This window comes from Coptis chinensis, chromosome 9, assembly GCF_015680905.1.
Source record: "Coptis chinensis isolate HL-2020 chromosome 9, ASM1568090v1, whole genome shotgun sequence".
NCBI lineage: Eukaryota > Viridiplantae > Streptophyta > Magnoliopsida > Ranunculales > Ranunculaceae > Coptis > Coptis chinensis.
Window position 1 is genome coordinate 71,801,344 of NC_141464.1, and position 23,435 is coordinate 71,824,778.

Consider the following 23,435-nt stretch of genomic DNA (forward strand, 5'->3'; position numbering starts at 1 on the left):
GTATTCACATAGTCACAGAAGAAACACTCACAATCACAACACTATTAAGTGAGTCCTAGAGGGCAAGAGCTCACGTTTTACACATCCAAACATCTAGCTCATCTATATGAATCCCATCCAAACATCAAGTTTTATCTCAATTTTCTCCAATAGCTCAACTATATGAATTAATTATAAAGTATAGATGAAAATTTGAATTGACACGTATAATTTATGTAGCACATACAACCAAATCAGCGGAAATTGTGTGAATTGACATGTATAATTTATGTAGCACAATAACCAACCAATTTATATAATGTAATTTCCATGTATAATTTATGGAACTAATAACCAGTATTTTCCACTAGATGGGAACTACAAACCAACAATTTGTTAGCGCTTTACACACAAAAAAAATTCGGTCAACCCATTTTGACTTTTTTTTTGTGTGTATTTAGGGGGGAGACCCTAATTTCTCATCTAGTGGGGGAGAAATCCTAATTAGCTCATCTAGTGGGGGTAATACTAGTTAACCCTAATAAATGGACGTTTTGTTCAAATTGGGAAGAATCCATCGAAAAATGGTGGTTCAGTTTATCTTTTCCAGCGTCGGGTTATATTCATATGCAATTTACGAGAAGCCGAAGACGCTGCTTCTCGATCATGTTTCTAATCTCATTTAAAATCGGGTTTATCTTGAAACCCTATTAGCAACACTTTTTCTGCCACCATCTATAATAAGAATGGAGTTTACATGGCTAAATTGTGCAGCACAAAGGAAAGACATGGTGACATGTTCACTTGAACAATGCATGAAATGACTGAACAACTATATAAAAGTTTAGAACCAATACTAGCTCCTCACTCCCTCCTATGTTCTTACACATTTGTTCCCAAATGAAAACAGTTGTAAGTTGTAACACTAAACCAAACTTTATTCAGAACAGAACTGTAGTTTAAATGGTTTGTTTCAGAGACAACAGTTCCAACCTTTCCTCAGAAATACAAAGAACATCTCTATATGAATTCAACCTGACTATAAGTCCGCACCCAAATACTTAATGGCAGTTTGAACATCTTTATCTCCTCTGCCACTGCAGTTAAGAACTACCTTGGTTCCATTTGGTAAAGTAGGGCACAGCTTCTCCAAGTAAGCCAGAGCATGGGATGTCTCCAGTGCTGGTATTATACCCTCCAGTTGAGATAATCTCTTGAACGCTGCATATAGACCAGAACAAAACCACTGAGGAACAAATAAATTCAACGTCTCTGACTAGTCCAACTACAAGTCTGTTACTAAGTACTAACAATGAGAAAAAGCATTAGTGGCTAAAGCGAGACAGCCACAATATCCACCATGTTATGCAAAAGTAGGTATTTTCCAAACTACCTTCCCATGGGCCCTTCACTTTAGTTAACAAAACATCTTAACTGTTCTATTATCACCATAAGCATCCAAGGGATTTTAAAAAATCCAGCAAACAAGATTAGAGAAAACATTGTAAATTTTAATAAATAAAGGAAACTACAAAAAGAAAATTTTAGAGACAACATACATATTTTCAACACAACATTACTAATCTAAGATGGGTTAATAAGAATCATTATCCAATAAGTTAGAGAACACAAAGATATTTATTGGGAATCCGTTTTGGAAACAAATATAAATAAAGAAACCAAGTCAATTGGAATTCCATGGATATCTTAATTAAGATAAAGTTGAATTGAAGAATATAGTCTGGAGAACAGACCACAAATGCTAGTTTTGTAAGAAGTTTTTATTTCATATTATCTAATGCCCACTAAATTTTTAAGTAATGTATTCGACAAATATTTTCTCCTAGTTTTGGGTTGAGCTTTTCTATTCACACTCTGACTCTCCAAAGCAGCGTACTTAATCAACCAATTCCAATTATTTTGTGTTTTCAAAGGAGAGCATTTCCAATATTGCATGTATGTATATAAACATGTATAGTGATACAGTCATACATATATTTTGGTCAGAATCCCTTCTTATTCATGGCAGATCAGTAGTAAACAAGGACCTTACAAAGCAAACGATGAACTCATTTGACTTAGAAAGACAACTTAAAAATTATAAAAAATATATATACAAAAAGGAAAAAAAAGTAGATAAAAAAAGGAGCATAAGAGGTACCTTCCAGTGCTTCGTCATCTGTGATGCTATAGTATTCAGCACGTCCTATGTCTTTCAGATAGCTATGCTCGGGTCCAACTCCAGGGTAATCCAAGCTACATGTGATATAAATTGTGATTAAAGTTGGGCAAGTCAAAGAGACAATGACAAAACTAGTAAGAAACCATACTCTGAATTAATAAGAAGGGAGATTCTTACCCAGCACTAATCGAGTGGGGTTCAATTATTTGTCCATCATCGTCCTGCAACAAATAACTCATGGCACCATGTAGAACCCCCACCTCTCCTTTGGTCAAAGTGGCAGCATGCCTGCCACTATCTACGCCATGACCAGCAGCCTCCACCCCGATCAACCTCACATCGCTGTCATCAACAAACTCATGGAATAGACCCATAGCATTAGAACCTCCACCAACACAGGCAACTAGCACATCAGGTTTTCCACCCCATTTCTCAATAGCCTGTTTCCTAGTTTCTTTGCCGATCACTGCATGGAACTCTCTCACCATCATGGGATATGGATGTGGACCTGCAACTGACCCCAGAATATAATGAGTTGACTCTACATTAGTTACCCAATCCCTTATAGCCTCTGATGTTGCATCCTTCAGTGTGGCTGTCCCCGAATGGACTGCTCTAACCTGCTCATGAAAATATCCAGAATATTCACATTTGGCAATAAAACAACTAACTGACAGCACAAGCGAATAATCACCACTAGATATCAAAAGCAATAACAACAAACCTCAGCGCCGAGAAGTCGCATTCTAAAAACATTAAGCGACTGCCTCTCCATATCCTGAGCCCCCATATAGATAATGCACTCCAATCCGAACCTAGCACAAACAGTAGCAGTTGCAACTCCATGTTGACCCGCTCCAGTCTCTGCAATGATTCGTTTCTTCCCCAACCTCTTAGCCAACAATGCTTGAGCAACAGCATTGTTAATCTTATGAGCTCCAGTATGGTTCAAATCTTCTCTTTTCAGATAAATATCCGGGCCCTCACCACTGGGTCCCTTATAATGCTCAGTCAACCGCTCTGCAAAGTATAGCGGAGTCTCTCTACCAACGTAGTCTTTCAATATCCCATCCAATTCTTTCTACATATGCAAACAAATATTCCAATCAATTTTCACAATAGAATACAGATGCCTATTCAGTTAACATATAAAAAAAATTGCATTCAATCACTTCAAAAAAACAACTAAAAGAAGCAAAAAATTTCTCCAATAAAATCCCAAATGCCAACTTGGGTACCTATAAAAACATATTTATTTAATTCCCAAACATCAAAAACACCAAAATCTATCTCCATAATAAACTAATTCATCATCCAAAAAAAAAAAAAAAAAAAACAATACACAACACTTCAATTCCCCAAACCTGGAATGCTTCATCACTAGCGAGCAACCGAAAAGCAGATTCAAGCTCAGTAAGTGCATGCATTAACGTTTCAGGAACATACTTCCCGCCAAATTTACCAAACCTTCCAAAAGAATCAGGCCTTTGCAATATAGTCGAATTGGTGTTCTTTTCATTCACCTCAATTTGTAAAGGTGATGCAACTTTGGTGGTGAGTGTGCAAGGCATTGAAGAAGAAGGTTGTTTAATGGCGGAAGGACTTGAAATTAATTTATGAAAATTTGAGGGAGTTTTAATTGAAGAGATAGAAGTTGTAGAGAAAGCCATTTGAGGGGTCGTCTTAAAAAATATTTGGGACTTGGGAGTAAGTTGTAGGGTTGTGGAGAGGGTTTTATATAAGGAAGCGAAGAAAGGTCGAAATGGAAAGTTGGGATTTTGCACTAATTAATAGGTGAGGAATCTTTGGGGATTTAATTTAATACACATGTAAAAATAGTAGGAATGCCCTAAAAAGGTGAATAAGTTATTGTGGTATTGAAGAAATTACTTGAAAATGGCAGAGGTGATTCCTGTTTGCTTTAGAGATGTATATCAAGACTTGCTAGAGCATTCCCAATGCAAGTGAAAATAATCTCCTCCTTATCACTGCCATCTCAGCATTTATTCACTCTCTTTTCACCGCTTTAGTGAAAAACAAGGTGAAGCTGTGCAATACAAAGGTGAATAAAATATCTCGGACGAGATGTTAGATTCTGTCTGAAGGCTTTTTTATCCAGACGGAATGTAACATTCCATCCGGTATTTTGTTTAAAGTTAAAAAAAACCGAAAAAACACGCGAGATGGAATGAAACATTCCGTCCGAAAAAGAATCGAAAAAAACACACGAAACGGAATCCAACATCTCGTCCGAAGTTAACAAGTCAGCCACTATCTCGGTGAAAGGTTTTACCTTAAAATCAATTGGGGACTAAAATCACCAATTTTTCACCTCTGCATTGCACAGCCATTTTCCAACAAAACTGGTCACTATAGTCACAAACCCCTCTTATTCACCTGCATTGCAAATGCTCTTACAAAGGCTAGTGTGCATCTTTAGGCGTAATATTTAGGTAGATGAGGGGCTACTCTGGGATGACGAATGCCTCAAATGAACACACTAATATACTAGAATAACTGCGATGTAGCGGAGCGTGAGCGGATTTGATAGATCGGTTGAGAAGGATGGTTGTAGGCAAAAGAGAGTAATTAGAGAGAGAGAACAAGTGGAGACGAAAAAAGGAGTATTAAGATTACAGACAGTGACCATGCAAAAACGTTGGCTGCCATACAACAATTTTTTCATTCACACCGTGAATAGATGAGAAAGATCTGGGGTTGAACTCCACCAACACTACTGAATTATTACGTTACTCATCTCACTTAAAACAAGCTTGATCAAATCAAAACAAAAAAATAGACACAGTTGTCCATTTTAAAATCTGAAGACATTGATTGACATATCCATCCCATCCACACTAAAGTATCACGTTTTTTTTTTTTTTTTTTTTTGAAAAAAGACATTTCATTAATAAATAGCAAATAATTGATCCAGTTCGGCTGGACTATTAAGGCACAGTTGCACTGAGCTTGGGACAAGATTATTACACCCCGACAAAAGTCTGTACTTTGGGGAGTAGACAATCTTAAAGAAAACAAAAGATATAAAACAGAGAGATAATCTGTCTATTTGGATTTTGGACTGACCATTACCGACTGGGTAAGGCAGAAACCTTAATTGGATTAAAGGTCCAAGCCCAAATAAAAAGCGAGTAAATATAAAGGCCCAGCCCAAATCCCATTATAGTAACAAGGGTAATCATCACCTCCTTCTCTCTCTCTCTCAGCTCCAAAAGTGAAAACAAGGTGCTTACTCATCTTCTCTACACTTCTCTATAACCAGTAAGTTCTATATCCTTCTCTGTTTTTTTTTATTATTAACATAATAAATAAGTAATCTTGTTCTGTTTTTCAATGCTCCACACATTAAAAATTGAAACTTTGAAGCTAATATTGCAAATATCTACTCTGCATTGCTTGCAAATCAACAACTCATGTTGTTAGTGACACGTGTTTTTACTTAAGAAACATTATAGAAAGTGCCCACTGTGTTGAAATTGTTGCTTTTATATTGGCTTGTTAAGTAAAAAGATAATGAGATTGTGCCCAGTGGTGTCACTCATTAATTCAGAAGTTTTTAAAGTGTTTTTTTTTTGGTGACATTATATTGTCTTGTTAACTGAGAATAGTTGTGCAGATGAGTCCGTCTGTGGGACATAGGTCACCTAAGAGGCGTGATACAAATGATGAAGGACGGAGGTCTCCTCGTCGAAGGAGTCCATCTCGAAGAGAAAGATCCCCAGATCGACATAGGAGTTCCCCGAGAACAAAGTCTCCTGTTAAAGTCAGTTCACATCGGGTGAGGTCACCTACAAGGGAGAAAGAGAGGACTTCGAGTAGGGGTAAGTCTCCGAAACGTCAGAGATTGATATCTCCTGCTCCACATACAAAGCAATCGAAGCATTCACGTGAGGAAGATGATAAAGTTGTTGGTAGAGAACATGGTGGGCATAGAAGTAGAGAACATGATAAGGATAGGCATAAGGAGAGGAGTGGTGATCGGGAAGTTTTGAGTGACAGAAGTGAGAGGAGGTCAGGAAGGGATAAGAAAGATGAGGGTTCTTCAAGGTCAAGACACAAGAGGTCAACATCTCCAGTGGATCATGAACGTAGTATGAGACCCACTTCAGGCTCACCCTCTAGGCCTTCAAGGAGTAGAGCACGTGATGAGGTAATAGGTGATATCTGATATTTAATCATAACTGCTACTTATCACAATTCTTATTTTTCTTTTCTATCTTATGTTTAAGTTTAACATCTCTTTTAGTTGTGTCAAACTGATTGCATTTACTTTTCAACACACTTAATTTTTCAGCACCTAGTGTTTCTATACCTTGTTTTAAAATGCCTGAATTTTAAAGTGAAAATGCTGTAGACAAATGTTGCAGGGAGTAATGCCCTACAAGGTTTCAATTCTGATGCTTAAACTCATCAGATCTATTTGCAATAAATGTCACATTGTTGATGAGAATTGGTGAGATAGGATGATAGGGAGTTCATCTTGGTTTTCATAATTGTAACTATGAATGGTAATGTCTACGTCATCGATATAAACTATTCTGCCTATAGTTGCATGACATTTCTCTGATCTTTTATTTTTTGATGTGTACAACTTAGATAACAATGCCACTGACACCTTCACATATGATTTAAAAATTATGATATCTATACATACTCTGATTAAAAGGATTCAAGGCCTAAGGTTTTTTCCTTTTCGGTAATTTGGGGGTACATAGCATCTTGATAGACTGATAAATAAGCTATCTAAAGAACCAAGTCCCCAAGATGATGCAGAGTGTTAATTGTGTACATATCCCTTTTTTTGTGTTAGTGGTTCCGAACACTTTGTGAAGAGCGTTACTTTTTGGTTTGAGAAACAAATGATATTTCTGACTTGGAAGTCTAAAGTATCATGCATTCAAGATGATAACGATGATGACAAAGCTCAAGAACTGGGTTCTTCTTAGTTGTATTCTTAATGAATTTATTATTTATTTTATATCAGTTAATTTCTATCAAGTGATGTTATTCTACTTGAACCAAGGCATTAATTATTGTATCATGGTTTCTGCAGCATATTTAAATTGTTGGAGTGGTTTGTATTCCCACAATCCCCCGTTTGTGTAGTTGATGCATATCATTATGTTTTTCCCTCTGTTTTGTGACACGAGGTATAACCTCTGCCTTCAATATTTCAGGTGACTAGCCCACGAGGAGATGAAAGTAGGTGCGTGCTTCTTGATTTTTCAACTTGTGCTTACGTTTTGATGTTGATTTCAGTGCTTGCAAAATGTTTAGTTGGCATGAGATATCCGATCTGTCATGAAATTTAGAACACAAAATATATGACTAGCTATATTTGATGCAACTGAATGTTGAGCAGTAATTGGACCTCTTCATTGATTAGGGTAATTTAGGTGAGGTAATTGGAGGTGTGAGAGGGATAAAAAAGGTAAAATACTGGCGAATTGACATTCAAAGGAATGCTAAAATATTCAAGCTTGAGATTTGAGAAAGACTTTGATTGAAACTGTATGTTCGCATACGACAAAACCAGTGCCAAGACTTTCAGGGAGTGGTTTGTTTTAATTTTGAGATAGGTTGATTTAATTGGAAGTGGTCTGGAAGGAAATCTATAAGACTTAGTACAGATACGGGTATGGGTTCGATACAGCGACACAGTTTCGGGGTACGATACAACATTTTTTGAAAATGTAGGATATGGGTACAGATCGAGATACAGGAACATAAATTTATATACACAAATAGAGATGGGACAGAAGAAATAGAGAAAGATGAAGGGGAACTCGTAGTTATGTTGTTGCTTATTAATAATCACACACACCGCCTTCTGCTCGAAATCATATTAATATGCTATTTAAAACATATTTGTGTCCCCACCCCCCCTGTCTTGCGAGTTCCCCTTCATCTTTCTCTATTTCTTCTGTTTCATCTCTATTTGCGTGCCTCCCCGCCCCCTCCTTCCCCTCCCACCCCTCGTATTAGTCATGGGCTCATGGCTATGTGTGGAAATGTGATGATACATTTCAGCAGTATTCCAAGCATTGCCTGTACGAGTTCCGGTATTGTACCCGGTTGACACCGGTGCAATAGGTAAAGTGCAGTATATGTGCATTATAGGGTCCACCAAAGCAGACATGTCAGCATCCACCTGGCTGGAAGGCTATTGTCACCATCCTCCAAGGGTAATCAATCACGGAGCTGTAACCAGCTTTAGAGAAACAGTCCCGAAGGCTATTATCACCGACCCAAATGAGCTTAGATAATTACATGAGTGTAAACTCAGCAACGCTAGCAGGTTTTGAATCCGCAACCTATACCTTGAGGGTGTGCTGCAAAGCATGATAGATTGATGGGTGATAAATTGTCCATATCTTTTTGCTACTGAAATGAGGGTAGCAACTACTCTCTGGTTAGCGTGTCTAGATAACCTTTACTACACAAACTATTGTCCCCCTTTTCCTCTTCACCGAATGTCTGTTTGATAGAATGCTCTTGTTCAGCTCTGATATGATGTTTTATTTGAGTAGGGATGAAAATGATCCGGTTGCAATGATGAAGGCTGCAGAGGAGGCTTTGGATGCGAAGAAAAAGGTAATGGCTCAGCATGTAATGTAGATTTTCGTTGTACATATCATCTGCCCTTTTACATCTTAAGCATGACTTTGATATTATATTGGATGGAAGAGAGTGGAGGTCGATTGTTGGGGGGTTGAATCCAGAAAGTGGGATCAGCTCCCACTTCCCCCACTTCATTACTAGAATGAGCCACTATACCCATCACATGTTTATGTTGTTTCGATTTTGATCTGATGTTCCTTGTTGCCTTAGCAGTTAATTTTTATGAAATGCAGCAAGAACCATCATTTGAGCTGTCTGGGAAACTTGCTGCAGAAACTAATCGAGTAAAAGGTACGAGCTTCTAATGACATACTCTTGGATTCCGGTCTCTGAATAATTTACTCATTTGGGTGCAAACAAAATGCCAAGTCTGTAAAATCTATGACCCATTGCTTAAAAATGGTTATGTAGTGTTCATTAATCAAGACCTTACTTGGCTTCCCTGTCATATGACTTGTTTGAATCTAAAATCCAATTTAGGTATTGCGATTCAGGAGATGAATTTACTTTATCTCCGTGAAGAGGCAACTACTGAGAAAATTTCATTATAATCCAGTATTAGAATGGTATATGTAGTAGCCTGCTTGTGGGATATTCTCTAGTCACATGGTGGGCTGATTGGTTATTTGGTTGATGCTAATTGGATATTTAATTTTTATCAGGTGTGACATTGCTATTTAATGAACCGTCAGATGCTCGGAAACCAGATATAAGATGGCGATTATATGTTTTCAAGGCTGGTGAAGTGCTCAATGGTAATAGTAATGAAAACAGAAGCACAACTTGTGACTACTAGTTTCCTTTTCGATACAGTTTTGTTTTAGTGAAATTATCATCCAGAAAATATTCCTGTAATTGTTATCACAAGTCAGAGACTATCGAGTATGTACGTCCTTAATTTGTTTATAATGTTCCGTGCTTCCTAAGTTTTACATAATTTGTTAACTAGAGAGGCTTGTAGCATTAGTACATAATGCGGTTGACTTGAAAAATTGGATAGTAGGAATTGCTTCATGCCTTTACATGTTCTTAGCTTCTTAAATAGAATAACATTAAAAAGGAATGAAAATGTAAACTAATGAATAGTTTTTTCAGTCAGATGTGTATCACTGTATTATTGTTAGTTGGTTTGCTTGAATTCATTACTATTCTGGATACTGTGAGGTATTTGGTAATATTCAGATTGAAAAAAACAGTCTGGATTTGAACCGTAGTTGTTTTTATGCACTTGTATGTTTGTACTGCTATCTGCTGTAATTATAGTTATCTAATCTTACTTCTTTAATGGTTACATTTCTTACTAACGGTCTGTTTAACAGAGCCCCTCTACATACATCGACAGACCTGTTATCTCTTTGGAAGAGAAAGGAGGGTGGCTGATGTCCCTACGGATCACCCGTCCTGTAGCAAGCAACATGCTGTCATTCAATTCCGGTAGATTTATTTGTTGCAGTCTTATTTTATTTTCCGTGCTCTATGAATGTATTATGACTTACTTCTTACTTTTTAGGCAAGTTGAGAAAGAGCAACCTGATGGCATGTTAAAAAAGCAAGTAAGGTATGTTTTAGCTAAGTTTTTCTATGTTAGTGATCATCGACTTAGTTTTAGAGTGCAGATCTGAGGACTAAATTACTGTTCTCTGTCCAATTTTCCAGGCCTTACTTAATGGACCTTGGAAGCACAAATGGAACTTTCCTTAATGTAAGCTTTTCATAATGTCCCTTGATGTGCTTTTGGGTCTCTTGCACAACTTCTATATTTTAGACAATATTTTTCAGTTCCACCAATATTCTATCTAACACTCTTTCTTGGTTGCAGGAAAACCGCATTGAACCTGAACGATATTATGAACTATTTGAAAGGGATACTATAAAGTTTGGTAATAGTAGGTAGGCTATCAAAATTATCAAGTCTCTAAAAAATCATTATAGTATACATGCCTTGTCCTTTTACCCCTTTTTCATTATGGTTTGCATTAAATTTTGAATTGGTGTACAAATACATCTGATTATATGAATTAAGTATATGCTTGCATTTGCATCTTAGTATGTCTATACTCTATATGTATTCTGTTTGTTTTCTATGTTCCCTAGTCACCCATTTCTTACTTTATGTTGTGAATTTCCTTTGCAGTCTTTAATTTACTCATTGATTATTTTCCCGCCTTAGCTTTTAAAATGACCTTTTGATGCAACATAACAGTGTTCTAAAAAACGCTAGGCGGTAGTCGGGCGGTGAGAGAGTGCCTAGCGCCTAGGCCTTCTAGACGGACTAGGCGCTAGGTGGGTTTTTTTTTTCCTAATATATCTTATAATATATATAGTAATACACACCTATACTATAAAAAATGAAAAAAGTCATTTATCATAACTCAAAAAATAAACACAAACAAAAATACTTATTACAAAAATGCGTAATAGTTGAAGAATATTGACTTCATATAAAAACATATCATTTCTTATAGTGATATATAATTTACATTAGACTTTAGTCTTTTAAACTCATTCAAATCTTAAGCCTACATGGGTCTTTAATTTTCGATATTTAATTATTCAAAAAAAAAAAAAAAAAAAAAATTTGACTGGACTGCCTAGAGTAGGGGTGCAAGTGGATATCCAAATATTCGAATCCGATTCAAAAAAAAAAAAAAAATTTCGGATTCGGATTCGATTAGGATATTTTTTTATGTTAAGGTTTTGGATAATGGATCGGATCTTCGCCATATCCGCGATCCGATAATATCCGATCTCGATTTAAAAAAATTAATAGTTATTATATATAATTAATTTATTCATTTTTATTGTATAAAATATTATATAAAATCATAAACTAATAATATAAAACTATAATAACAAAATAATAATAATAAATGACAAATATATATATTTATACTAGTTTTTATAATGGTAAAATGAATTATTTAAAGCAAATAAAATTTTAATTAATTTTAATTTTCGGATCGGATATTATCCGATATCCGTTTGATATCCAAATCGGATTCGGATAAATTTTTAATATCCGCCGGAAATTCAAAATCGGTATAAACGGATTGGATTAGGATGGACATATCCGCATCGAAAATCCGTTTGCACCCCTAGCCTAGAGGCCGCCTAGACCCATACAATGGGTTTAATCTCTCTGGTACTTAAATGGTTGCACAAAAACTCCTTGTAAGCGAACAAATGCATAAAACCTCCCTATTATTTAAAACATAACATCAAAGTCAAAACAGACCAAAATACCCCTGTGAAAACCGGGATGACGTCATCAATCTTTACTTATAATTTTGGCTTAAAGACAAACCGGGCTGACGTTATCCTATGTAAATTTGTATTTACATATGACAATATAAAATTACAATCTTTTTAACCTATTTAAATTTAAATTTTTATATGAAATTTTTTTTCATAGGAAAATTTAAATTTATATTCTGTGTGGTGTAGTCGGAAAATTTTCAATCCCAAAAATTACTATGTAAATTTAAGTTTTCATAGCTCCAATGACTATATAAATATAGTTTTACATATATATAACTATGTAAAAATACATTTATATATAATATTCTGTTAGGTGTCGGAAATTTTCAATACCAAAAGTTACTATGTAAATTTAAGTTTTTATAGCTCCAATGACTATGCAAATATAGTTTTACATATATATATGACTATGTAAAAATACATTTACATATAGTCAGGAAATTTTCAATTCCAAAAAGGTAAAAAAGAAAAAAGATAAAATGGGAAATAAAAACAGACCAGATTTTATCTCTTTTTTGAAAAACAGGGAGATTATTTAATGAGACCTAAATAATAGTGAGGTTATGTGATATGGGTCGATGGGAGGGAGTTTATCCTCAACTGAGTTAGAACCAAGGGGCTGAGCCTCATTTGTTGGCCTAGACCCGCCTAATCGGTCAACCGATTTCTTAAATGACTTGGATCTAGGCGAGTCGGTTGGGCACCGCCTAACGCCTAGAGACTGCCTAGGCGGCCACCTAGACCGATTTTTAGAACAGTGCAACATAATATGAAATTATGAATGTCTTCTGTATTTGCAAGTTTTTCGACTTTTCCCCTTTTCTTCATTTTGGGAATTGAATTTGTTCTCTTGGTAAGAGAGCATAGATAATCCTGAAAAGTATATTATTCATGTCATCTCATAGCATTTTACTTTGTGGAATGTGGGGTGCTCTGTTTCCTTAGTACATCCCACATCAGTAAAGCAACACAAGTATGCTACCGATCACGAAAAGGGAAATCAACAGGAAAACCAAAAAGTTGTGTTAAGACTGCTACAATTCTAGGTTGCAATCCTACAAAACAGAGAAAAAATATCCAGTTGTTTGTGAAATTCCCTTGGAATGCTGAAGATCTTGGTTCTATTTGAAGTTATTAATTATTGTGATTACCAGCAACTGATTCAAGAATTTCATATGCCACAACTGATTCAAAAAGTTGTGTTAAAACTGCTACAATTCTAGGTTGCAATCCTACAAAACAGAGAGAAAAAATATCCAATTGTTTGTGAAATTCCCTTGGAATGCTGAAGATCTTGGTTCTATTTGAAGTTATTAATTATTGTGATTACCAGCAACTGATTCAAGAATTTCATATGCCACTTCAACTTGTTTGTCTTTTGCAGTCGAGAGTATGTGATCTTGCACGAGAACTCAGCTTAGTGCAGACGGTCAATTCGGTCAGCGCACCTTGTAGGCTGCTCCATCATAGTTCCGTCTTTTGGCAAGTGCAATATTCACCAGTGCATTGTTTATTCAAAGCAAGACACTGCCTGGTGATAGTCATGGATCAAATTTTCCTGCTTAGAGCTTCTGTAGCTTGTCTTGTAAAATTAGTTGATGTCAACATGGGCATTTTGATCCATTTGCTCATAGCGGTAGTTGTTGGCACTCTAAGAATTATACTTACATATTTAAATATTTATTGAATGTTGATTTTTGTTGAAGGTTATTCTCTGTACTTTAGTCATTTCAAAGCAAGAGAACAGATTGACCAGGTGATTGTTAGTGAATCCATCGGAAAACTGTTGACTGTAATGCCTTTATTTCACTCATTTAGTATCTTATTGGTTGTGCTTAGAAATTTAGAAGAGTTGCATGCTCTACATGCCATTTACCCGGGAACCTACATGCCATTTACCCGGGAACAATTAATACCGAATTTAATGGCTAGGAAACCAGACGTATTTCTCTTATTATGCGCCACTTTCTCTCTCTCAAGTCTCCCTCATTCGCTTTCTCCTAAAAGTAAAAAAAACCCGAGATCCCCTAATGCCGATTATTATTAGAAGTAAAGAAAAAAAAAATCTCTATTTTAAAAAGTAAGATATTTCCTCCAGTCTTTTCCTCTTATCAAATCTATATAAGAACTGATGAAATTGTTTTATAGATTTGATTGAGTTGTTTTATGATTTTGGAGTGGGTGGGTTTTTTTTATAATGAAGATTTTGTTGGATTTTCAGGGGATGCACGTGTGAAGAATAAAGTTTATTGGTTTGATCTTGTGAAAATAATTAGGCTTTCTCTTAAACGGACATGTTCGTAGTACAATTTATATAGTGTCTTCAACAGTTTATATAGTGTCTTGAACAACTATTTAATTTACGCTTATTAACTTGTCCGTAGGGCAGCTTATATAGTGTCTTGAACAACTATTTAATTTACACTTATTAACTTGTTCGTGGGCAGCTTATATGTGATTATATGACACTAATAAGCTGTACAATGCACTATATAAACTGCTCAAGACACTATATAACATGGTCCGTAAATGGACAGTCCATTTAAGAGAAAACTGTGAAAATAATGTATCTGAAAATAGCATGGCTTGAACTATACCTGGAATATCGCAAATTGGGCTAAAAATTGAGGGCATCATAGACTGAGATATTAGGGAAGACTTGATCATGAGGATAATTCCTGTCTATTTGTACAAAACCAGGACAAAGAAGATTGTAGCAGCCACCTCTGTTTTGGTGTTCTGAAATCGTCTATTTTGTATATGGAATGAAACGTATGAAAAAAGTAATGTAAGTACCAACAAAAAATTGTACAAATAAAGACTTACTGTTTCTTTGTTAGAGAGCAGTGTTTATGTATATCGTGAGGAGGCCTGGAGAAAGATCATGGTATATATATTCCCGGATTATGGTAACTATATTCTACTTTACGGGGAAAAAGAAGATGACAAACTTACACCCCAAAACGTGACGAAACGAGTTTTGTAATCATGATTTAGTCCCGGTAATACCTGTGATTACAGCGTACTTTATGTTAGATCAATGGGTAATCCATTGTATGTACCTAGGTATACCAAGATATTGGGCTAGAACTTTTGAGATTAATTGTCTTTTATACGGAACTTTTACTTGTTAAGAGAAGTTATACCGTCCATCCTGGTGGGACATAACCAGGTTCTCCTGTAGCAAGTTCACCATTCTCATATATACCAGATTAGAGACCAACTTGATTGACCGGGTTTTACTATTGGACTAGGTGTGTTCATGCTTGCTTGTGCTCCATTTATTCTCGCTGCTCTGGATTCTAAAATTGCAAGCTGTGAAACAAACAATGCTATGAATAGATTTGAATTGAAGATGCTATAAGTACATTCAATTTCTAAGCAAGGGATGTTGTATCTAAATCTTGTTACTTACATGTTGACCATGATAAGGTGTAATTAAGTGGATGAGTACTAGTAGAATGTTCTTCCATGAAAACTTTAGCTCATCATTTTTTTGTGTTCTTCGAAATTGGTACTGTTCCTTTGGGGCATTCTACACGTTTTAGGGCCACTCTTGATTATACACTTGATGATTTTCCAGAGTGAACCGTCAGGGAAGTTGGTTTCATCTGTTTTGGACCAAAATGTAAAAGAAAGTTCGAAATCTAAGTAGGAAATCTGGACTTGAAATAATGCATGAAAGAAAGGCTTAAAATAGTGAACGAAGTTGCATTGCCAGCTATTCGTGTGGGTGGATAAATATATGATGCATTAAGGCATCCATGCATCCCGTACACACAAACAATATTACAAAGAAAGAATGACAAGATATACCTGAATCTTGTGATTCTTGAGCAAAAGGTGGTCAAAAGCCGGTTGTTTGTCACTTTGAACGCAGTCAAACATATCACCTTCTTCATCCTAGAGAGTAAAACAACTACTAATGAATACAGTACTTTCTCTTATACAGGGACGAGCAATGACCTTTCTTTGACTGTGTCAGGGCATCACCGATCGACCTTAATATGCCCTCTATCTTCAAATTTAAGATAACAATACATAAATGGGCTTCCAATGCAGCCTCTATTTGGCCCTATAGTTACTATTTTTTAAAACTGTCTCTATTTCTATCATATTTATTGAGGGCCAGTCTGTTTCGCCAGATAAGGGCATCACATAATAGAGTGCCTAATGCATGCCCAACATAATAGAGTGCCACATCAGTATTTTGAAAACATGTATAGAGGAGAGGAGAGAAGAGACATAGAGGACCTTTATATTTTGTGTCATACAATACTAACCTTTAAAATTAATTTTAAATATTGTATTAATTGTAGGTTTTGGGTTTGAGTGATAAAAACAGACAACTTGTTCAGGTGGGGTTTCAAACACAGGATATTTCCAAAGTCATGAGCAACTTTGACCAACTTCGCTAGTACCACTCAACTAAAATTATTATGACCTATTTTGGTGTTATCTCACAAAACGGACCAGGCCCTCTATAAATGTGATAGAAATAGAGACAATTTTAAATGATGGTAACTATAGAGGTCAATATAAAGGCTGCATTAGCCTATTTATGTATTGTTCTTTTAAATTTGAAGATAGAAGGTCATATCAAGGTCCCATTGGTAAATGGTGATGTCCTAACATCGAAATGGGTCATAATAATTTCAGTTGAGTGGTACTAGCGAAGTTGGTCAAAATTGCTCATATATTGGGAAATATCCCGGGTTTGAAAGTTAATACAAGATTTAAAGTTAATTTTAAAGGTCAACATTGTAAGACACAAAATATAAGGATCATCTATGTCCCTTCTCTCCTCTATAATGTCTTCAAAACGCTGATGTGGCCCACTATTAAGAGGGCCTGATCACTCACCATTTGGATTTTGGAGTGGAGGCGGTCAAAATCAACTCATACTTCAAGCTGAAGTTTGAAAAACTTTTGTTCCATTATTTACCATCGAGAATGAAACATTTTTTTTTTGTTTAATATTTTTGAGACAAGAAGTCGTGTATCCTTCTTAAATTAGGAATTTTTCTTAGTACAATATGATCATCATACATGAATAGACTTTATTGATTGTTTGTTGAGAATTTTGAGTTGCTCTACAAACTCTGAATCTTCTTCGCTAGTGGACAACACTACTACTAACAATGTCACAAAGATCAAAGCCATGTATTTTATTTTTCAATTTCTTGCAAAATGAGAAGGGACTAATCCATATTTATAAGGAGGAGATTTTTTTAGCTCACAAGCCCCTCGATTACAAAAGTCAAAGGCATTCCATGTGAGAAATCAAATATGAATGAGAGAGCAAAATATTTTCCAACTAAAACTGAATATTCTTATAGATGTATACCAAGAATATACAGCTGAAGCTAGGTACATATCATCATAATACAGTCATGTACTACCTCATTTGGAACAAAAACATCTAGCATTTCATATAAAATGTTGTTTTCCTAAATTTTAAACACCTTGTTGATAATCTTATGAACACGTTTTACTCCTACTTAACTAAATTTTGCTAGGAAGAAATAAAACGATAATTTACTCGTTTTTGTATCAAAATTTCTATTCTCAATTATCATGCAATAAAACTAGAGTAAGAATTCGTTCTACTCATAATTGCTTAGAAAATAACTAATTCAATTCGTGATTAACAATTAAACAATACGAGAGTAATTATTCTAAATATAACTAATATGGTAAAAATTATGATTTAATATATGCTAAATTGAACTATAACAATTAAATAATAAGATGTGAATATGAAAAAGGAATTAGGGAGATTTGATATCCACCTTGATTAATCCCTAGCATGCTAGTATAGATGTTTTTGCAACTTTAATCTTTATGTTTTTACACAAGGTTCAACATAAAAGTTAGGTATTTTTATCCCTAATTATTCATGACATCTTTAACCAACTAATAATTAGCATGAGAGGAAGTTGAAACCCATTCTCATAGTGAATGAACTATCCTCTAGACATGAAATTTTTAAATACAACTATTTTATACTAACACATCAAATCTTCATTAAAGCTTCAATCAAACCTCTCTAATGGAGGTTTAACTATGGATCATGTTTCGGCAATAAACTGCTTTAACACAACGAGAGCAATGGTAAAGAACGCACTAAGAAACAGAGGAATTTGATGTTGGGGGAGATGAAACTAAACCAAGATAATGGCTACCTACGTACCCAAGATCTATTCTCTAGGGATCAAGTTTCCACGTAGTTCCTTATGAAAAATAGTTTGGTATTTATATAGGTAGAGTAGAGAATCTTTGTAACTCAAGTAATCTTGTTGTTTGAGTAATTGTGATAGAATATAACTGTCAACTGATAATTATCTTTTTAATAAAAATGAATCTGGACATAAATCAATGTACATTAGTGGCAAGCCATGTGGCTAAGGTTGACCTTAGATTGAGTTAACGGGACATTGATCCATGGTATTACAAGTGGGTTTTAATGTCGATTAAATGAATAAAATAGAAACCCCACTAATGGGCCGTTTGCGTAGGTGGGTTTTGAAACATGACCAAAAAATGCAAAATAAAATGGGAAGACTACCCTTGATAGCATGACTGATATTGATCCATCTGTTTATGCAAGCTACTACTGGGTTTCATCTCAATACCATAAATGTCGTCGAGAATTTTCTAAATTCTATAGGAGTGCACTTCTTTATTTGGCACATAGGTGGGGGTGAAAACGCCTCTTTTTGTCATGCTTAAACATGGCAAAGAAAAGAAGAAAAATTAAGGAAAACTTGGAATAAAAAAAGAGTAAGCGTAGTGTATAACGAAGTATCATGTGAAAGGAAATGATAGAAAAATGGAATGCCGAGAAAAATGCCTGAAATATTGTGTGTTAAATAATTTTAAACTAATTTATATGAGGCTGCAATGTAATTAATTGATAGAGAGTGAAGCGAGAATTAAAATAGGTAACAAAAAATTGATAAAGAAAACCAATTTTTAATCAGGATATATCAACCTTAGCATTAATAGAAATATGCAAAAAGATAAAATCTATTCAAAATAGTGATGGGGCTATACTGGCAGACCCATTAGTTGGTGAGCGGAGTAAAAGAGGGTCGAGTCTCTAGTTTTCAAAGATTGTCAAAATTGGGTAACTAGGTCGGTCCAGTATGGGGAAACCGGGGTCACATTAGATTCACACGAGTGACAAAAATAGTTGGGGTCACATTATGACAAAAAGAGATAATGATGGTTGGGTTTGCATTAGATTCATAATTTGACAAAAAGAGATTATATTCACATGGCATGAGGACCGATTGGATCCACATAAAGACAAATTCCTTGTCAAACAAAACTGTGCACACTGTGCACGTGATACGTGACAGAATTGAACACCAAAGATTTGAAAAGGAGACAGAGATAATATATTAAGAGCTAGAAACGTGTGATGGGAACTAATAACAAAATAAACTCAATCGAAAAACAGTAAGAGAGAAGTCCAGGCCTAGCACAAATCTTAGAGAAGAAACGAGAAAAAAGAAGTCACGATCTAGTACTGATAAACACGAAAACAAAAGTCCGTAATTTCCTTCATTGGTTTCAACGAAGCGGGTAGATGAAGCATTATCGTGTTTGCTGTTAAACCGATTCATGGCATTATCGTGTTCTCTTTTCCTTGTCAGATGAAGCAGAGTGTGGTTTTACAATGAAGTCTCTTGGAATTTCTCTTTATTACGAGATGTTGGTAATTTCAAATTGGATATGCAACTAAAGATTGACCTACATAATCTAGGTCAAGATTGATCAGTTTTAAATTGGATTTGTTAGGATATTAAGTTCAAATTGTTGGGTTTAGATCAAAATTGATTTTTGAAGAAAGACGGAGAATGTCGAAAGACGGAGAAAAGTCCGGAGAATATGAAAAAAGCGGTGTCAAAGAGTTGTGACAGCATAAAACATGTATGTTAGTCGTTCGCAGGTAGAAATGGCGGAATTACGAGCAAAAGATATGGACGAAAAATATCGAAGCGGAAAGATTTCAATGCCTTAGAAAAAAATAAAGAAGCTGAAGAAAGGTTTTGCTCAGGGTGACCGCACCGCAATGCCGTAGAAGAAAATAAAAATAATAATAATAATAAAGAAGCTGAATAAAGTTTTCGCTTAGAAAGTTAACGTAATGCGAATTTTTGCCGCACGGAGAAACAACGGTTGTACGAGCCTTGGAAAGTTTCGCTCAGAAAGTTCGGCTTAATACCTTAGAAAAAAAAAAAAAATAAAAATGACTCTGACGAAAATTTTCGTTCGAAAAATTTATCGTAGAAAGATCTGCAGAATGTCTTAGAAAAATAACGATCGACGAAAAATTTTCTCGAGAAAATTTTTCGTAGAAAGATCGGCACAATGCCTTAGAAAAAATAATGAAGTTGACGAAAATTTTCGCTTGGAAAATTTTTCGTAGAAAGATTGGCACAATGCCTTAGAAAAAATAATGAAGTTGACGAAAATTTTCGCTCGGAAATTTTTTTGTAGAAAGATCGACACAATGCCTTAGAAAAAATAATGACTGCGGAAAATAGTTAACCAAAAGCGCTAAGTGAAGCGAACGCAGATTTCGAAGAAGAAAACGAAGATTTAATCGAGCAACCGTAAGACAATTGACAGAGACGTTACCAGACACGGGAGATCAACTAGAATGTGAAAAGATGAATTACAAAGATTTGTATAAGTTGTATAAGCGGAAAATTGGTAAGGAACCATTGGATTTTCCCAAACCAATTATTATGTGATTGTGTGAATGTAATACCATAAAGCTAAAAATTCTTTTGATGAAAATAAAAATAAAGTATGTGTTGGTAATTGAATATCGTTGTGATGTCATATAACAAACCTGCGGAAAATTGACAATATTGTTGATTTATGTAGTTGAAATGAAATAGAACGATACACCCCCATGTAAAGCAAAACGCCCCCAATGCTGACTTAACTTGGCAAAAGTAGACTAAGCGAGCGTAAAAACGTTCAAACTTAGACTGACGAAAAGAAGCGCGGTGACTTAGTAGGATATTGTTGTAGTGATAGTAACGGATTAAGCGAGCGTAAAAGAGTTCAAACTTAGACTGACGAAGCTAAATGTGGTAACTTCGTCAGATTTTTTCGTAATGTTAGTAATGAACTAAGCGAGCGTAAAAACGTTCAAACTTAGACTGATAAAATTAAACGTAGTAACTTCGTCAGATTTTGTCGTAGCGATAGTAATGACTAAGCGAGCGTAAAAAACGTTCAAACTTAGACTGACAAAGCTAAATGTGGTAACTTCGTCAGATTTTTTCGTAATGATAGTAATGAACTAAGCGAGCGTAAAAAGCGTTCAAACTTAAACTGACGAAGCTAAATGTGGTAACTTCGTCAGATTTTTTTATTGAGAGTAACGAACTAAGCGAGCGTAAAACGTTCAAACTTAGACTGACGAAAAGTTGACTACAAAAGTGATGTGTCTTGACCCTTCGCTTCTAACGGCGGCGGAGAGATAAGCCAATGAATCTGCATGACGTAAGTCATTTCGGGGTCTTTGAGTGATAGAGATGCTATCAAATTGTCGAGCAAGACTATGTATCAAACTAAGATAAGCCGTCATACGCTCATCTCTTGCTTCAAAAGACCCACCAAATTGATTTGCAACAAGGCGAGAATCCGTGTATAACTGGAGTTTTCGCGCCCCCAGTGTCAAAGCTGTTCTCAAGGCACAAATGGCAGCCTCATACTCGGCTTCGTTATTTGAAGCGGCGAAGCCAAGTCGCACAGATTTCCCAATCTTTTCTCCGCCGGGTTTAACAAAAACACATCCAATTCCAGACCTAGATTTACTATGGGAGCCATCTGAGTAAACAATCCATATGTCAATGGGATTAGGAATTGCATTTTCATGTTGGTCTTCGTCGCCCCCAATTAGCGGCGGTAGAATGTCTTCTATAGATTTTTCCATCAATGTAGCTGCCAGCTATATGCCACTAGGTTGACCCGTTGAAGGACTTGTTAATATAGGAGGGTGACCAAGTATTTCTTCGGTTGTTGCAATGCCATCTCACAATCAATGTTCCAAGTTGCCACCCTCTTTTAAAGTCCGGAAGAAGGAATGACAACGATCGAATATTTAGAAATAAATCTATGAAGAGTGGCAAGCTGACCAGTAAGTCGTTGAATTTCCCTCTTATTTTTGGGTGATGGCATATCAATAACGGCACGTATCTGATCAGGATTAGCCTCAATACCTCTACGAGTCATGAGGTATCCCAGAAATTTTCCAGAAGAGAGGCCCAAAAGAACATTTGGCAGGATTAAGTCTCATGTTATACTTGTTAAGCCTATAAAAAACAAGTTAAAGATCGGAAAGATGATCACCCGTATTGTTTGATTTAACGACTATATCATCGATATAAGCCTCCATTATTTTTCCCAGCAGATCGGAAAAAATTGTATTGAAGAGTGAAATCCATTTCACCTAGAAGATTTAAATAAACAGACGCCCCCGGTCGAGCCTATGTGGAAGATGACACCTGCCATTACCTCTTACAAGAGTTAGAGATTTTAGGCGATACACACTTTTGGGTCCGACTGGAGATTGTCTTTTTCTTTATGTGTAACCAACCTATCTAGGTCGGTAGTTTGTGCGGGATTGTGGTCTTCCTTCTAGTTATACGTGACACCTTCCATCCTGCCGGTCGGACATGCGGGATGGCGGTTTTCTCAAATCTGCGAGGTCGGCCTTCCTGTCGGTCGGTCCGGTCCTAGGATGAAGGTTTTCCTTATACTTTCTTCCGTGGACGCTTTTTTCCCCGTCAATGCGGGCGGACTTGTCTAAGATGACAATTTTCATAAAATCTGCGAGGTCGGCCTTCCCTGTCGGGTCCGGTCCACGGGATGAAGTTTTTCCTTATACTTTCTTCCGTGACGCCTTTTTTCCCTGTCTGGACGGACCTGTCTAGGATGGCGATTTTCCGCAAATCTGCGAGGTCGGCCTTCCCTGTCAGGTCGGTCCAATCTGGGATGAAGTTTTTCCTTATACTTTCTTCCGCGACGCCTTCTTTCGGAGGCGTTTGTACCGCCGTTTGCGGTAGCGGCGGCGGCGGTGCTGCTGCTTTCCGGAACCTAGTAACAAAAGTACGTAACTTTTCGTCACGTTGTTGCTTGATGTTCAAAAGTGAGTCGACATCCTTTGGCATCTTGCAATTGTGGCGGAAACGATTAACAAACTGATTTTCTAGTTCATTGTATTGGTGAATTGATCTTGAATGCAACTCACTAAACCAGCGTAATGCAACTCTCTTTAGAGTTGATGGAAAGAGCTTACACATGAGCGGATCATCTCCACCCCATAACACCAACTTATTTTTGAACG

The 23,435-nt window shown here is 36.0% G+C and overlaps 2 protein-coding genes across 4 annotated transcripts; one reads left to right on the forward strand and one right to left on the reverse strand.

Moving 5' to 3' along the window:
• Window positions 1–800: 800 nt before the first annotated feature.
• LOC147477832 (tryptophan synthase beta chain 1) lies at window positions 801–4,051 on the reverse strand. The gene is made up of 5 exons (XM_086584447.1): window positions 3,526–4,051; window positions 2,886–3,242; window positions 2,339–2,781; window positions 2,141–2,235; window positions 801–1,200 (listed from the first exon to the last, which is right to left on the reverse strand). The coding sequence occupies exons 1-5, from the start codon at window positions 3,829–3,831 to the stop codon at window positions 1,019–1,021; spliced, it is 1,383 nt and encodes a 460-aa protein (XP_086440573.1). The 5' UTR covers window positions 3,832–4,051; the 3' UTR covers window positions 801–1,018.
• A 1,269-nt stretch (window positions 4,052–5,320) lies between these two features.
• On the forward strand, window positions 5,321–13,766 carry DDL (SMAD/FHA domain-containing protein). 3 transcript variants are annotated; one of them, XR_015209066.1, is made up of 11 exons: window positions 5,321–5,443; window positions 5,799–6,332; window positions 7,360–7,388; window positions 8,713–8,776; window positions 9,037–9,094; window positions 9,466–9,558; window positions 10,123–10,237; window positions 10,314–10,356; window positions 10,460–10,505; window positions 10,623–10,693; window positions 13,446–13,766. XR_015209066.1 is itself a non-coding variant. In XM_086584449.1 (11 exons), exons 2-11 carry the CDS (start codon window positions 5,799–5,801, stop codon window positions 13,480–13,482), a joined length of 1,095 nt encoding a protein of 364 aa, XP_086440575.1. In that variant the 5' UTR covers window positions 5,321–5,443; the 3' UTR covers window positions 13,483–13,766. The 3 variants fall into 3 exon arrangements, 2 of the variants coding, with proteins under 2 accessions (XP_086440575.1, XP_086440574.1); XM_086584449.1 differs by having other exon boundaries at window positions 10,314–10,361; XM_086584448.1 differs by lacking the exons at window positions 10,460–10,505; window positions 10,623–10,693.
• Window positions 13,767–23,435: the final 9,669 nt, after the last annotated feature.